Source organism: Sus scrofa, chromosome 13 (assembly GCF_054392235.1).
Source record: "Sus scrofa isolate SSC_HxYL_T2T_F1_AM1 chromosome 13, Sscrofa_HxYL_maternal_Yorkshire_Landrace_v2.0, whole genome shotgun sequence".
In the NCBI taxonomy this organism is placed as follows: Eukaryota; Metazoa; Chordata; class Mammalia; order Artiodactyla; family Suidae; genus Sus; species Sus scrofa.
In genome coordinates, this window is record NC_139395.1 from 204,704,775 (window position 1) to 204,722,769 (window position 17,995).

General features: G+C 40.6%; 1 protein-coding gene and 1 pseudogene across 8 annotated transcripts in view; one reads left to right on the plus strand and one right to left on the minus strand.

The window, feature by feature from the left end:
• JAM2 (junctional adhesion molecule 2) overlaps positions 1–16,372 on the plus strand; it is a 76,969-nt gene extending 60,597 nt beyond the window's left edge. The window contains exons 7-11 of one of the 8 annotated variants that reach the window (XR_014825101.1): positions 4,990–5,097; positions 5,646–5,693; positions 11,059–11,128; positions 14,190–14,318; positions 14,947–16,372. Coding sequence is in view for 3 of the 8 variants with exons in the window: in XM_084991863.1 (XP_084847989.1) it covers positions 4,990–5,101; positions 11,059–11,128; positions 14,190–14,222 (215 nt within the window). In the remaining 5 variants the exon portion in view is untranslated. Of the gene's footprint in view, positions 1–4,989; positions 5,102–5,645; positions 6,986–7,082; positions 7,099–11,058; positions 11,129–14,189 lie in introns of those variants that run through there. The other 7 variants (XR_002338017.2, XR_002338018.2, XR_014825099.1 and 4 more) reach the window with 7 other exon arrangements.
• On the minus strand, positions 8,921–9,414 carry LOC106507178 (large ribosomal subunit protein eL31 pseudogene; annotated as a pseudogene).
• Positions 16,373–17,995: the final 1,623 nt, after the last annotated feature.

Sequence of the window (17,995 nt, forward strand, 5' to 3'; positions counted from 1 at the left end):
ATCGTGCTAACTGAAGTCAGCCACACAATGAGACACAAACATCAAAAGCTTTCACTGACATGTGGAATCTGAAAAAAGGACAGACTTAACTTCCTTGCAGAACAGATGCTGACTCACAGACATTGAAAAACTTATGGTCTCTGGAGGAGACATTTTGCGGGGTGGGGGAATGTGCTTGGGTTGTGGGATGGAAATCCTGTGAAATTGGATTGTTATGATCATTACACAACTACAGATGTGATAAAAAAAAATGCTTTTGCTTGAGAAGACATCTTCAAAAAAAAATTGGGCTCAAGAATCTCATCATATTACATGGGTTTCAGAGCAAACATTAATTTTTTTCATTTTATTTTTAACAATTCTAATTCTTTCTTGTATGAAAGCTGTGCATTTTGAAAGTGGTTGTGTAATAGGGAGATGGCAGTGGAGGGAGTTAAAGGTCATTCAGGAGGGCTGTACCCTGAGGCAGTTCAGGGGCTTAGCCTCAGCATGGTGGGGTCAGACTTCTCTTCTCTTTTTTTAAATTTTACTTATTTTATTTTTTTATTTTTGTCTTTTTAGGGCCTCCCTCATGGCATATGGAGGTTCCCAGGCTAGGGGTCGAATCGGAGCTGTAGATGCCGGCCTACACCAGATCCACAGCAACTGGTGATCCGAGCCACGTCTGGAACCTACACCACAGCTCATGGCAACACCGGTTCCTTAACCCACTGAGCAAGGCCAGGGATCGAACCTGCAACCTCATGGTTCCTAGTCGGATTCGTTAACCACTGCACCATGACGGGAACTCCCTTTGTTTTCTTTTCAAGGCCACGCCTGCAGCATATGGAAGTTTCCAGGCTAAGGACTGAATTAGAGCTGCAGCTGTTGGCCTGTGCCACAGCCACAGCAGCGTCAGATATGACCTACAGCACAGCTTGTGGCAATGCCAGATCCTTAACCCACTGAGTGAGGCCAGGGATTTGAACCCACATCCTCATGGATACTATGTCAGGTTCTTAACCCACTGAGCCACAACAGAAACGCCTTTTTTTTTTTAAATCCACTTTGGGGTATGTACATATACGGATAGTAATTTGTATTGTTTATGTCCAGTTACACTCAGCATCATTTTTTAAAGAAAATATTATTTTATTCAACTTCAGAATATCCTAAAGTAAAAGGTATTCAATAGTATACTCTAATTTCCACAACTAAATTTGAATTTCAGGTTATTTTAAAATTCAAGGATACATATTATACACCAAATTCACTCAAGTATTGACCATTTAGAATCAAACATAAGCATTTGCTCAAATTTCAGAAAATACCCCTCTGAGGGCTACTTCGGAGCTATTAGAAAAATTCAGTATAACATTTTTTTTTTCTTTAATGATCGTTCTTAATTTCAATGCCTAATTTAGCCTCATTTAAGAAATAGTATCTGTGAAGTCATGGTTTTGACATACTAGATACATTTAAAATGACTTTGTTTAAAGCTCATCCAAGAGTTCCCATCATGGCTCAGCAGGAACAAGTCCCACTGGTATCCATGAAGACGTGGGTTCGATCCCTAGCCTAGCTCAGTGGGTTAAGGATCCAGAGCTGTGCTGTAGGTCGAAGATGCAGCTCAGATCCTGCATTGCTGTCGCTGTGGTGTAGGCCAGTGGCTTACAGCTCCGATTCTCCCCCTAGCCTGGGAATGTCCATATGCCATGGGTGTGGCCCTAAAAAGAAATTAAAAAGCTCATCCATTGATCCTAGATGTTTCATACCATTGGTTTTGAATTCACATCTTTGGAAATATATAGTTCATGAAATCTCATTTCCAGTTTTCTTTGTGAATTCTCAACTTGTATCCAAAACCAGATTTGTTAACTGTTCTAAATAAATCCTGTTTGAAGTATAGAAAGAAAGTAAATCATGGGTTTGCTAATTATTCCCAAGCTGCTTCATTGTTCAATTTCACGCTTAGCCTTTTAGTATTTAGTTCCTTTCCTTTTGGTTAGAATAAGAATACTTTCCTTTTATTGTGGCTTTTTTCTTTTTAAAGAAAGAACACAATATTTTCATATGTCTTATTATATTTTCTCTTTAGTGAAGCATGAGGTGGGCATATGACTTGCTCAGGATTTCAGAGTAAATGGCAAATGGAATGAAAACAATTGACAGCTAACTTAAAAGTCTTCTATCTTATATTTTGCTGAAGAAAGTAAAATAACATTTATACCACCACTTAGTACCTACAGGATTAGATGTTTTTTTTTTATTAGAATTTGCCTTTAGCTTGAATTCTTGATAGATGTCAAATCCATTGACTAACTACGGGATAGTTTTTTATCAGATAGTAGCCTTTAGGTTGAACCCCTTGTAGATGTCAGATTCATTGACTATACAAAGCAAATAGTAGGCACACATTTGGTTCTCAGGAGTTTCATTTAGTTATTAATTTAATTTTGCCATAGATGGTGATTATTGTGGATTTTTCTCCTCTCTGCTAATTTTCAACTAAGTGATTAAATAGCTGAATCTTAATCTCTCAATATCCAAGCAAATATGACCTGAGTTTATACCAAGTAATACTTCATATTTCCTACTTTGCTCAAATTACTCAGCTTTTCAAAGGATTTATCCAGATTCCTTCTTTTTTTTAAAGTTAATAGTTCAGAGGTATCAAAAATTAGTAACATTTTGCATTAGAACAAAAATTTAAAACCAGGAAGGAAGTTCTCCTCTGGCTTAGTGGGTTAAGCATCTGGTGTTACCACAGCTCAGGTCTTAACTGTGGCTTGAGTTCAATCCCTGGCCGGGAACTTCCACATCCTTGGAAGAGGCAAACAAACAAACAAAAATTAAGACCAGGAAGTTCTATGATAGCAGACTCATTTCATATTTTTTTTAAAAAAGTCATTCCACAAGTAATATCTAAGATTACTATTGAGAATATCCTTGCTAATATTTTCTCCAAATTATTTATTATACATTAATTAATACTTGCTTTTAAAAAAAAGAATTCTTTGTTCCTTTTAAAAGTGTAGGTAATTTGCATGTCAATCAATATATAACAAGTGCCTAACTGACAGAAAGTGTGGCTCATGAAATCCTCATGGACAAGACGGAAAAATGTGACCCACATTAAACGTGTAGATTGATTCACACGTAGTTGCATCCAGAGCATGCTAGCACATTTTGTTATATGAAGAGATATGTCTAATGGCCTGTTATATAGTTCTTTCCCAAGGTCATGTTTATCATTTTATTAATGACTTGAATAAGAGTATTTTTTTTTTTTTTTTGCTTTTTTTTTTGTAGCCGCACCCGCCGCATATGGAAGTTCCCAGACTACGGGTCAAATCAGAGCTACAGCTTCCAGCCTACACCACAGCCACAGCAACTCAGGATCGGAGCTGCATCTGCGACCTACACCACAGCTCAGGACAACACTGGATCCCCGACCCACTGAGCAAGGCCAGGGATTAAAACTGTGTCCTCATGGATACTAGTCGGATTCGTTTCTGCTTCACCACATTGGGAACTCCCTGAATGAGAGTATTTTTGATGCAGTTCCGAGCTACAGAAATATTATCCTTACAAGGTTAATAATTTTTTTTTTTTGTCTTTTTGCTATTTCTTGGGCCGCTCCCACAGCATATGGAGGTTCCCAGGCTAGGGGTCCAATCGGAGCTGTAGCCCCCGGCCTATGCCAGAGCCACAGCAACGCAGGATCCGAGCCGCGTCTGCAACCTACACCACAGCTCACGGCAACGCCGGATCATTAACCCACTGAGCAAGGGCAGGGACCGAACCAGCAACCTCATGGTTACAAGGTTAATAATTTAATTCTTGGGCAACAGAATCGGTAACTGGAAAAATCCCCTAAGTTGATAACGTGGTATTGATTTCAAATTTAGGTCCAAAAATGCAATTATATTAGGCTGGAGGAGAGATGACTTAGTAGCAACAGGAAAAAATCTTGAGGAGTTTAATTCATTTTTAACCGAATAGGGTAAGTTTAATGGCATATGTGTATGTGGTGTATATGTGTGTGTGTGCAGTATACACACACACACACACACACACACACACACACACACCCATCCATATAAATTCAAGAAAGAAGATGTTTCTGACACTTAGTTTTACAGAACAACAGTGGAATGAGCTTTCTTTGGGGCTGAATGCTTGTCCCTTATTTGTGAAATTGACACAGATGATTATGTAGAGGAATTTTAAGTAAAATTTGAGGGGAGGGAGTTCCCTGGTGGTCTAGTGGTTAGGATTCCATGCTTTCACTGCTGCAGCCCGGGGTTCAATGCTTGGTCTGGGAATTGAGATCCCACATTAAGCTTCCACATGCCACACACACAAAAAAAAAAAAAAAAAAAAAAATTGAAGGGAGTATGATATTAGAATATTTGAATTCGCTGAACTTCAAAAATCACTTCCAGCCTGGTATTTAATCATATGGATTATACCTCCAGGAGCAGGTCATACATTTTATTTCCAGATCATAGAACTTTTTAATTTTTAATATTCTTTTTTTTTCTTTGTCTTTTTAGGGCCACACTCACAGCATATGGAAGTTGCCAGGCTAGGGGTTGAATCAGAGCTGTAGCTGCCTGCCACAGCCACAGCCATGGCAACAATGGGTCAAAGCCATGTCTACAACCCACACCATAGCTCAGGGCAACACTGGATCCTTAACTCACTGAGCGAGACCAGGGATGGAACCTACATCCTCACCTTTGTTACCACTGAGCCACAAGGGGAACTCCAAAATTTTAGTAGTCTTGCAAAACTTAGTTCTGTTAATATTTTCAATCAACTTTGAATGTCCTGAAAGTAAGTTAGTTGAACACTTTTAAAAACATGACACTATCCACGTTTAAGGCTAACTGCAAAAGGGAGCACTTTTGAACTTTTTCAATTGAATGACTACATCTGTCCATCTTCTTTTTTAATGTCCATCTTTTTGACATGAATTCATGCATGGTTTATTTTGCATTCCAGACGATCTCAACATAAGTGGCATCATAGCGGCGGTAGTCGTCGTGGCCATAGTGATTTCTCTCTGTGGCCTTGGCGTGTGCTATGCTCAGAGGAAAGGCTACTTTTCAAGTAAGTGAATTTCACTCTTTGCTAGACAGCTTCCTGCAGATACAGAGTTCTCTTCTGAGACACTGTTTCTCCTAAGTTCTAAAGAACTCTGGAGAATATTTTTCATTGGTTTTTCTGCAGTAGAAGATACCCACGATGACAGGCAGGTGAGTCATGAAGCCCCTTGGCAAACATAGGAAGGAAAGGCAGAGCTGTCTCCTGGCAACCTTCCAGGAAACCCACAGAGTAGGTGAGAGGCACCCTGGAGTACATAGCGCAGCTGTCCTGGGAAATATGCAATGCGGATGGACATGTATATTACCTGGACATGTATTTAAGATCCTTTTATTCTAAGTTAGGAAATGTGTATCTCAAGATGTAAATTAATTTCTGATTTATGATAAGAAATTTCACTGAAATAAGTCTGTGAAATGTTTTGTCAGTGCAGAACCGTGGAATGTTCAATGTCATATTTAGCACAACTGTATTTAGAAGAGAAATGTTCGATTAAAAACTAGAAACCTGTTGTATTACAGATGCTTCTAAGGTTTTTAATTCTTCAAATTTAGATCTCTTGGAACTCCCATTTGGTGATACAGTCAGTTTGATGTAAATGGGTAAGATTTAAAAATAATGTTTTAGTCTTTTAATGCATTTGTTTGTTCCCAGTCTTTAAAATTATCTGGGACCTTAAAAGCTGTATAATTCCATCAAGTCTATTGGGAATCATGAATAAAGTAGAAGTTTTCATGAAATAATAAATTTGTAGTATGAACAAGTTTTAGACCCCCTGTTTTATTATTGTGAAGATTAATTTTGGAATTTAGGTTTAAAAGATATTTTATACCAAAATAAAACAAATTTATAAGGTGTTTCTAATAATACCTACAAAAGAGGTATTAAGTATTACAACATGTTCCCATGAACATGATTTCTAAGGATATTTTCTGCAACTAAGAGTAACGGCTCTGTGAATTAACAGTGGCTGTTCCTTTGCCCAGTCTAGTCCAGTGTAATGTAATCTGATCAAGTCCCCCTGCTGGTCACCAGTGAAAGTACAAACAGATAAGATTGCTCATTGATAACCCTTGTCAACTTTATTTCTACTTGCAAAGAATACCTGAGTATTTTTTATTAAAAACTTGGTAAACAAATTTTTCTTAAAATACTTAAAGATTTGATGTGAATATAAGCCATTCATTAGCTAAGAAAGTTAATCCTGTTTTCATCCAGCAGAAAATCTAAGAGAATCATTTTCTTGAGCTTGCATTTCAGACAGGGCTTGGCAAACTATGACCCATGAGCCAAATCTGGCCTGCCACTTGATCTTTTATGGTCCATGAGCTACAAATGGTTTTTACAGATGAACATGGCAATCTATATGATAACAGAGGACACTAACAGTGAACCCAAATTAAGAGAAATCTTATCTCCCCCTAAAAGAATTACATTCTTCTAATTAGTAGGTCTGAATTGCAAGGCTATGATTATTATTATATTTTTTATTCATTGATAAAAATTTTTGGAAATTTGTTTTCTCTTTTGTTATATTAAGTACCTGCCCAGTATTCATGATTTCACCTCTTTGTCCACAAAGAGTAAAATACTGGAGTTCCCGCTGTAGTGCAGTGGGTTAAGAATCTGAGTGCAGCCATTCAGATCTCTGCAGAGATATGAATTCGATTACTGGCCCTTGCATAGAGGATCAAATGATCCAATGTTGCCACAGCTGCACCTAGGATTCAGTCCTCAGCCTGGGAACTTCCATATGCTGCAGTGTGGACATTAAAAAAAAAAAGAAAAGAAAAGAAAAAAAAAAGCCTAAAATATTTTTCATGAGGTCTGTTACAGAAAAGTCTTGCCAACCCTTGATTCAGAAGTCATAAATGTCAGAAAGTGAGAATCAAAATTGAGAAAAAGGAATTAAGCCAAAACTTCTTTTTATATGAAGCTGTATTATACCCTGTTAATTCTTGTTTTAATGGTATATACTTATTCTTTTGTAGAAGAAACCTCCTTCCAGTAAGTATACTTTCTTAATGCATGCTTTCCCCCATAACTTCTACTTTATTGTTATTTGTCTGTTTAAAGGCAAGAGTGGGAAGTTGGGTTATTTACGTGAGTTTAGTTCTATGAGAAGTGACTTAAATTCATCAAAGAAATATACCACCTTATGCCTCATGCCTACTTGTGAGTGATGTCCAATTATCTAGGGAATAAATATAGTCACTAATTTTACTATAGGCATTTCCACAATACTACTTGAACATTTTTTTTCTCTATTTTCCTAACTTTAAAAAGTTCAAAGAATTTCTCCCCAACTGTCCTTTTAACATTGAATTGAATACCGACTATGTGCTCAAGACTGCCCTAGGGACTGACAACATAGGAATAAACAAAAAAAGGCAAACAAAAACAAAAACCTCTGCCTCATAGAACTTACTTTCTAGTAGAGAAAGGCAGGAAGCAAACAAATATGTGAATGCCATAGTATATCAGCTTGTGAAAAGTGTTATGGAAAAGAATAAAGCAAATGAGAGAATAGAGAATGCACAGGGGAGAAATGGAGATTGTCCTTTTAAATACAATGGTTAGGGAGGACCTTTCTCATGAGGGGACGTTTGAGAAAGGAGCTGAGGGAGCAGGTCATGCAGATAAGCATGAGAAGGGTGTTCAAGCAGAGGGGAGAGAACAAAAGGAAAGTTCTTGAGGCTGGGCATGCCTGCAGTGTCTGAGGAACATCCTGGGAACCAGTGTGGTTGGAACAGAGTGAGGACAATGCAGAGAGGAGACGAGTGTGTCTCTTCCAGGCAGTTGTGAGGAGTTTGGCTTTGGTTGTAAGATGGGACATCACTGGAGAACCTCGAGCAGAGGGCTGGCATCTTCTTACTTAATTCTTAGAAGCTCACCCTGGCAGCTCTGTTGAGAATAAACTGCAGGGCGACAAAGGGTGGAGGAAGCAGGGAGACCTGTCAGAAAACTGCTGAATAATCTAGACAAGAGAAAATGGCGGCTTGTTTCAAAGGGACGGTGTCGGAAATGTTGAGAAGTGATAGGATCCTGGATAGGATTTTGAACACTATGCTCATTGATCGAATGTGGGCTGTGAGCCAAAGCAAGAACTCAAAGATGCCTCCAAGACTCTGAAGAGGATGAAGCTCCCATTTATTTACTGAAGCAAGAAAGGTTTTAGGAGGAGCATGTTGGAGAGTGGTGATGGGGGTAAGTAGAGAGGTCCGGAGTGCTCTGGAATTTTCATATTTGAGATGCCTGTTACACTTCCATGTAGAGATAGTCACTGAGTAACCGAATATATGAATATATGAATATTCATATGAATATATGAATCTGGAGTTTGGGGAAACACCTTAACTAGAGTTAGAAATGGGGGGGGGGGTCATTGGTGCGTGAGATCTAGATGAGATCACAAAGTCTGCAGTTCTGTGCCCTTGATTTGTGACTGGCCTTCTTGTATGCATGGACCCAACCTTGAGTCTGTGGGCCTTTCCCTCCACCTCAGCCTCCATGGCTTCAGATACTTTGTCACCTCCTAAGTCTTTGGAAGACCTAGTTGCCGTTGATTTCCTGTTCCTAGACATGCTCCTTAGTGCTGGCCTCTGAGCCTCATAATATCCAAGTTCAGGATGAGGGCCACGTTAGCAGGCCTAGCAATAGCTAGTTCAAGGGCGAATTCAGAAAAGCAGAGTGTCCTGATGGCACAGCCACCCCATCCCCCACCAGGCAGTTGTGAGGATTCCCATTTTTATTAAGATGGAAAGCAATTGGAGGGAAGGCTATGAACAGAGGGGAGACATCATCTTCCATGTGGAGAAAGGCTGGCATTGCCAAGGTGAGGGAAGTTATTATTCTTTCATTCAATTAGTGTCTCTGTGAACGCAGACAGTAATCTGGAAGGCAGTATCTTTTTTTTTTTTTTATTTGACAATCATTAGTTAGTTCTCATCCATGTTAACTGTCTGTAGATTTTTGAAAGTGATGACAGGTGTATAGGTGACCAATGTATAGAGCTTGTTTGGTGAGTCTTCATCTTCATTTCATTTTCTGGACAACCACGCACGGATCCAATATGGGACATTCCTCATTCCTTTGGCCCAGATGGCTTTGTTGAGCCTGGTGTTGATGCGCACATCCGGAGTTCGCATCCCCTTCATGGCAAATTTCCGGATTTCTTTGAGAGCCCCAGGGGCATGCTTAAAACCCGCTCCATGGATGTCGATTGTGTACTCCCTGGTCACCATCTATCTCACTGATGGTGGACAGGCCCTTCTTCTTCTCACCACCTTTCTTTGATGGAGCCATTTTCCCCAGCCCTGGTTGGAATGGAAAAGTGGAAGGCAGTATCTTTATTCCTAGACCTGCCTCCCATTTGCCAGATCCTTTTTTTTTTTTTTTAACGGTTTTTATTTTTTCCTGTTATAGCTGGTTTACAGTGTTCTGTCAATTTTCTACTGTACAGCAGTGACCCAGTCAAAAATACATATACATTCTTTTTCTCACATTATCTTCCATCATAAGTGACTAGATATAGTCCCCAGTGCTATACAGCAGGATCTCACTGCGTATCCATTCCAAATGTAATAGTTTGAATCTACTAACCCCAAACTCCCAGTCCATCCCATTCCCTCCCTCTCCCCTTTGGCAACCACAAGTCTGTTCTCCAAGTCCAAGAGGTTTTTTTTTTTTTTTTTTTTTTTTTTCATGGAAAGGTTCATTTGTACTGTATATTAGATTCCAGATATAAGTGATATGATGTGGTATTTGTCTTTCTCTTTCTGACTTACTTCACTTAACATGAGAGTTTCTAGTTCCATCCATGTTGCTTGCAAATGGCATTATTTTGGTTTTTTATGCCATTTGCCAAATCCAAGTCCCTTGAAATTTGTTGAAAAATCAACTGGATATTAGTCTGCTAGGGCTGCTTTAAAAGGCCGCAGACTGGGTGGCTCAAACAACAGAAATGTATTTTCTCAACGACAGCAGAATTGGTTCTGAGAGTCACGAGGGGAAGATCTGTTCCGGGCCTCTTTCCTTGACTTAAAGATGCTCTTCTCAGGGTTCCCTTGTGGCACAGGGGGTTAAGGATCCAGCATTATCTCTGCAGCGGCTTAGGTTGCTGCTGAGACTTGGGTTCGATCCCTGGCCCAGAACAGGGGGTTAAGGATCCCGCATCGCTGCAGCTGTGGCAAAGGTCACAGGTGTGGCTTAGATTCAGATCCCTGGCCCGGAAACTTCCACATGCTGCAGTGCAGGAAGAAGAAGAAGAAAAAGATGGTCTTCTCCTTGTCTTTGCTCCATCTCTGTTGGTCTAAATTTCTTTTCTCCTCTTCCTCCTTCTTATCTTTCTCCTTCTTTTCCTTCTCCATCTCCTTTTTCTTCTTCATCCTCATCTTCTCCTCCTCCTCCTTCTTCTAATAAATTTCTTCTTATAAGGACATCAGCCATAGTGGGTTAGGGCCCACCCTATTTACTTCATTTTCATTTAATTATCTCTTTAAAAACCCCATCTCCAGATAATGGTCACATTCCGAGGTATTGGGGGGTAGGGACTTGAATACATGAATAGTTGGTGATGACACAATTCAGCCCATAACATATAACTGGAACCGCAGTCACTATGTAAAACTTTCTTTCCACGGAAAAAATGAAATTGAAGATTTAATGATCAAGCTTTCAAAATGTTAAATGTCAGCGACTTTGTGAGTTAAAAGTCATTAAGTCTCTGGTTTACATATTCTGTATAAGCTGTTGGTGTCTAGCCCGAGGCTACAAGTAAATACACAGGGCTTCACATATACCGATATTTTGTTGCATGGTTTTCTCTGTGACTATTGTCTATACATACAAGAAATTCAGTTAGATTTGCTGAGGGTGGGGGGGTTGTATAAATATTTAGAAAATGTGTGGGGTAAATAATATGAACTGGAAAAGGTTATGTGTTTCAGAATTGGAAGTGAAATGTAGTAAACGTCTTTTATCTTCCACAAACAGGAAGAGTGGTTCTGCATCTAAAGCCCCTACAATGAGTGAAAATGTGAGTATTTTTAAAGCATATGTATAGAATGAATGTGTTTAGAGAATCAGACAGGGAAATGAATTAATTGTATAGAATGGAGGGATTTTCACTTTTTTTTTTTTTTTTTTTTCTCTTTATAGGACTGCACCTTCGGCATAGGGAGGTTCCCAGGCTAGGGGTCAAATCGGAATTGTAGCCACCGGCCTACACCAGGGCCACAGCAACAGGAGATCCGAGCCGCGTCTGCGACCTACGCTACAGCTTACGGCAACGCTGGATCCTTGACCCACTGAGCAAGGCCAGGAATCGAATCCGCAACCTCATGGTTCCTAGTCAGATTTGTTTCCACCGTGCCACAATGGGAACTCCAGGATTTTCACTTTTAATAAACCTCGTACAAGTGTCTTGGAAGAACTAAATTCTCTAAATGGGCTGCCCAGCGTTTGTAGAGCACTGGAGCTCTACCCTCCCAATATTTTCTCTTTGGTGTTTCCTATTATTAGTCAGCCTCCTTAGGATCGGTAGATCTGGCCTTATCAGCTCCATCTTATACCCGAAGAATTTAAGACACAAGTTCTCCCAGGATGACAGTGAGTGACTGAGCTGGGACCCAGATACCTTGATTCTTGTCAGCTCGACCAAGCATATGGCTTGTGGCAGATCTGTGGTTCCAGGACTCTCCCGTGGTTATTCAAAGCATTTCGAAATTTTAGGGTTATGGCTTATCCTCTGCTTTTGCTGAAAGGAGCATTTCAGAAATCCTTGAAAAGATGCAAGAATTCTCTACCTCAGTTGCTTAAGGAGACATAATTTAGAAGTTTGGGCCCTTGAGGACTTTGCATTGATGAGCACTACAGCGAAGCAGAAAATACCACCATTTCTCAGTTTTGTAGCTCTTTGGATAGATATTCAGCATACTGGACTATTTTTAGGAATACAGTGATAGGAGGGAGATTTCCCATGTGTTTAGCAGTCTAAGCCCTTTCTTGAGAAACTGAGCACCAGTACCCTGCATTTGCTTAGATTTCCCTTCAACAGAGCTTGGGGTCAGGTGTGGACATTAGTATGATAACCACTTAGGTGACTCTAGCAGACACTAACCTTTAAGACCCATGTACTGCTCCCTAGAGTTTATTCTGCCAAAATTTAAAAAAAATATCTACTCCAGGAGTTGCCTTTGTGGCTCAGTGGTTAACAAACCCACTAGTACCCATGAGGACAGGTTTGATCCCTGGCTTCGCTCAGTGGGTTAAGGATCTGGCATTGCCATGAGCTGTGGGGTAGGTCGAAGACAAGGCTTGGATCCCACATTGCTGTGGCTGTGGTGAAGGCTGGCAGCTACAGCTCCGATTGGACCCCTAGCCTGGGAACCTCCATATGCCTCAGGTGCAGCCCTAAAAAAAAGACAAAAGACAGAAAAAAAATTATCCACTCCTGAATCCATCATAGAAGTGGCTTTATTATATTGTACTTTATAATACCACAGCATATTGTTCATTAATTAGCAGACTAGGAATATGTAAGTCCATATTTGCTCCAGTAATTTGTGGGAAATACTCCTTGAGTGAATAAAACAATCTCATCCAACCAAATAGGAAGAGACACTTCATGGCTGAGTTGCAAGAACAAAAGCCTCTTTCTTCTTCTTTGACTTCCTCTCTGTTGCCTCATAGCCTAGAGCAGGGTTTCTCAGTCTTGGCACTGTTGACAGGTTCTTATAATTCTCATGTAAGAATTTACATGAGAAATGGCAATTTCTGGAGTTCCTGCTGTAGCAAAGCAGGTTAAGACACTGGCATTGCTGCAGATATGGCGTAGGTCGAAGCTGCAGCTTGGATTCAAGCCCTGGTCCAGGAAATTATATATGCCACAGGTGCAGTTGAAAAAAATAAGAAAGAAAGAAATGGAAATTTATCATTCTTGTGTAAGGAATCCTTATAATTTCATGTACTTCTTTATTGTGTAGGCTGTCCCATGCATTGTAGGATGCTTTAGCAGTACCTGACCTCTCCCCACTAGATGCCAATAGCATCCCCTCAGAAAAAAAAAAATTTCTCCTGTTCTAGTTCAACTCTTTTTGTTTTCTTTTCTTCTTTTTAGGGCCGCATGTGTGGCATATGGAAGTTGCCAGGCTAGGGGGTCAAATCCAAACTGCAGCTGCCAGCCTATGCCATTGCCACAGCAACACTGGATCTGAGCTGTATTTGCAGATGGCCTACACTGCTGCAACTTTAATCAACGCTGGATCCTTAACCCACTAAGCAAGGCCAAGAATGGAACCCTCATCCTCATGGAGACTACACTAGATTCTCAAAACGCTGCACCATAACAGGAAAACCCACTCCGACTTCTTTACCCTTTTTTTTTTTTTTAATCTTTTGTCCTTTTTTAGGGCCACACCTTTGTCATATGGAGGTTCCCAGGCTAGAGGTCTAATCAGAGCTATTGCCTGAGCCACAGCAACATGGGATGAGCTTCATCTGCAACCTACACCACAGCTCATGGCAACGCCAGATTCTTAACCCACTGAGCAAGGCCAGGGATCAAACCTGCAACAACCTCATGGTTCCTAGTTGGATTTTCTTCCACTGCGCCACGACAGGAACTCCAACACTTTTTTTTTTTTTTTTTTTTTAGGGCCGCACCCGTGGCATATGGAAGTTCCCAAGTTAGGGGTCGAATCAGAGCTACAGCTGCCAGCCTGTGGCAGAGCCACAGCAATGCCAGATCTGAGCTTCGTCTGTGACTTATATCACAGCTGATGACAACACCGGATCCTTAACCCACTGAGCAAGGCTAGGGATCGAACCTGCATCCTCATGGATACTAGTCGGGTTCTTTTCTGCTGAGCCACAATGGGAACTCCTGACTTCTTTACACTTTAGGCTAAGTTTCAAAGCTTTGCCTCCTAGTATTAAATTATTTAATTCCCCATAAAATAGAGTTAATTAAATGTACACTGGTTTGTACCTGTAAGATTCTCAGAGTGGATATAGCTTTATACTGGTAAGATTTATACATGTCTTTAAATATGAATTAATACATCATACTTAAACTTGTTTTTTCTTTCTTCTCCCAGGATTTCAAGCACACAAAATCCTTTATAATTTAAAAGGATCCCACCTTTGCGACACACCCAAACCACAGTTGTTGCACACAAGTTATTAAAAGATTATAAAACTCTGCTTTGTCTTACATTTGCAAAGAGGTACATGAGGAGATGAAATTGGGATTTAATTATACAATCTTTATGACTGCTAAATCCCTTGAAATGTTTATTTTATACAAATAGTTCTCCCAGCAGCTAAAATAGAGTCTGGCTTCTTGTGTCTGGAAGGAGTTGAAGGAAATCAAAATGCTTTGTAATAATCTGAGGCTTATGAAATTAACTTCTAGAGAAAGTTACTGAACTGTCCTAACTTCTAGAGAAAGATACTAAAACACACCATATTGGTTGTGAAATTAATCTGCAGAGCATGAAAATGTAAACTTCATGCATCCTCTGTGCAGGATTCTGATTTAGAGAGTTCAGAAATTACTCTGACAGATGCAAAATGAACCTCTAGTCTCACTGCTACCAGAATCCTCTTTTCTCCCCTAATATAATCCTTATTCTGCTGCTCATTTATCACTAACATATTCACAGAAGGGAAGTGGCAGGAAGGGTCTTTTACCCAAGGATTTGCAGTTTGTGTTTACTTTCATTTCTGAGAACCAAAAGCAACATGAAAGGAAACACCTAATGACCAGAACTCTCACCTGGTGTGTGTCCTTGATTTTATTAAACATCATTTTGAGAGTCAAACACAAACCCAAGTGTCTTATTTCACCTTCAGAGCTGCTTATTGCTATTTCCTTCCCCTGAGAACCCTTTGAAGAGGATCAGCAACCTTGACATCAGAACTTACCCCTGCACTGGAGCTGATACACATAACCCTGCAGATGTGGCTTGATGGTGGCTTCATATCTCTTTCTCTAAAAATCGTGCAGTGGAAATTTTGCATTGGGCCGCTCCTTTGCTGTTATGGCCAGGGATTTGCCAATATTGCTTATGGCAAAGTCAGGGATATGGACGGGAAGACAAATAAAATGAGATGAAATAGCTCAGTGTGGCTCCCGGCACCTGGTGCCATGCTTGATACACAGAACTCAACGGAGAAATGAAATGAAAAATGGGTCTGATCCTCTGGTATCCGAACTGATAAATCACAAAGACCTCCAGCTGGATTTACAAAGGGAAAATTCCAGTGACCCATGTCATCGTGAGAGCAATTAGCCTGTGTTAAAAGCATGATCATCTGGAACTTATTTTGATTATTCAGGTCACATTGAAAACAGAATACAGTGAGGGCACTTCTAGTTCCAGGCAAATCTGGATGCTAAGGTCTCTCACTACCTTTGGCAACTCTGAATGTGGTTAAGAGGCTTTTCAAGACATTCACTCTTTTTAGAGTTCCCGCGGTGGTGCCCTGGGTTAAGAATCCTACTACAGTAGGTCCAGTCACTGTGGAAGCGCAGGTTCGATCCCCAGCCCAGGAACTTCAATGTGCGGCCATAACAATAAAAATAAAGGAGTCTACTCTTTTTGCCCAATTGGCAAAGCAAATCCCTAGGATTCGCTGGACCGACAGCTGGATTAAGTATTCACCAAGTGCCTAACATGTGCCTGGACACCAAGTGGCTGGGAAGATGCCTGTTGTTAGATGCCCCACCCACCTGTGTCAGTGATTTTCACCAGACCCCTTTCAACATTTTTCGTAAAGGGCCATGGGGTCCCCACTACAACTACCTGTATCGTACTGACCTCTGCCATTTTCATACCATGGTAGCATGAAAGCAGCCACAGAAAATAATAAAAATTAATAATGATCATGTTTGTGTTTTTGATTTACAAAAACAGCAGGCAGAGACAGGATTTGGCCCACGTGCATAGTTTCCCAATTCTTGGTGGTGAAACATGGAAAAAAAAAAATCTATCATTATGGTTCTTAGAGCATTTTGATTTAATTTTTTCTGTGTGAAATTATGTTGTACAAAGGGTTAGGGCTCTGGAATCTGTAATAGCAAGTTTTGTTTTGTTTTGTCTTAATTATTATCATTGCTGTTGTAACTACATTTAATTTAATTTTAGCTGGGGGGTTAACCTAACTAAATTTGGAACAACTGTGTTTCAATACAGCATTGCCAAGAACTTCCTTCATCTCACAGATGGTTTTGTTTGATGAAAGTCTACATTAATAAAAATAGCTGAACTTGCTCAAATTTTTTAGCCCAATTTAATGATGCAGGGGATAAGTCACCCACCTATTATTGTTCAAGAAAACCCAGGAAACTATTCCCTCTTATCATCTGTAGCCACAAGGCCAGCGCTTTAACTGCTTAAGATGAGAATCTCATCTCTTGGTCTGAATGCCTGCCAACCTCTCAAAGGCTGAAAAATGCTTTGAAAATAAAATGCCAAAACTCTATTGAACTGGTAGCATACAGAAGTTTCTGAGCCAGGGGTTGAACTGGAGCTGCAGCTGCAGGCCTATACCACAGCCACAGCAACACCAGATCTAAGCTGCTTCTACTACCCGGGCCATAGCTCAGGGCAAGGGATCCCCAACCCGCTGAGGGAGGCCAGGGATCCAGCTCACATCCTCATGGACACTATGTCCAGTTCTTAACCCACTGAGTCACAAGGGCAACTCCCATTGAACACTTTCTATATGTCATGGAAGTGGGGGTGGATAGAGGTAAGCGTGTATAAAATCTCATTCACCTCAATGATTTTGTAAAGTAAGCCATATCATCATTTTACAGAGAAGGAAACTGAGATGAACTGAGTCAGTGACTGCCAAGTTCACAGAGCTGACAAGTGAGAGGCGGGTCTATGTGACCTGGGTCCATCTGACCCAGGGTGTTTGACACAAGATGTTTTTCCTCTGCTCCCAACGCTCCCTTTTGAATTCTCCAATTCTCTCCTAGCACACCTTCCCTTCATCCTTGGTAATCTCTGGCCATCCACCCACCCCACCCCCAGTCTCATAGCCCGGTGGGACTTTTTTATTTTATTATTTTTTAACCATACCTAATGTGTAGCTTATATTTAATATATGCTGAATGATTTTTTTTTTTTTTTGGCTTTTTAGGGCTGCTTGTGCAGCATATGGAAGTTCCCAGGCTAGGGGTTGAATCAGAGCTACAGCTGCCAGCCTACATTACAACCACAGCAATGCAGGATACGAGCTGCCTCTGTGACCTACACTAGAGTTCACAGCAAGACCAGATATTTAACCCACTGAGCAAGGCCAGGTATCAAACCCAAATCTTCATGGATACTAGTCAAGTTTGTTACCGCTGACTCACAGTGGGAAATCCTGACTTTTTTTTTTTTAATGGCCTCACTCATGGCATATCAAAGTTCCTGGGCCAGGGACTGAATCCAAGCTGCAGCTGTGACCCATGCCACAGCTGTGGCAATGCTGGATTCTTAACGCACTGCGTCACAGCAGGAACTCCTTTTTAAAGATCAAAAAAGCACTTGTGAAAGGACAATTTATTTCTTTTTACAGCTAGCCACACCTGCAGCATATGAAAGTTCATGGCTAGGGGTCGAATCAGAGCTATGGCTGCGGCCTAAGGCACAGCTACAGCAACACCAGATCCGGGCCACATCTGTCCCATGCTGCAGCTTGCAGCAACACTAGATCCTTAACTCACTGAGTGAGGCCAGGGATCAAACCTTCATCCTCATGGTTACTGGTGGGGTTCTTAACTCATTGAACTGCAATGGGAACTCCTGAAAGGACAATTTAAAGAGTATTTTTTTTTTTTTTTTTTTCCGACTGCAATCAGTTTGATGTAGGATCTCAGTTCCCAGAGCAGGGATTGAACCCTGGC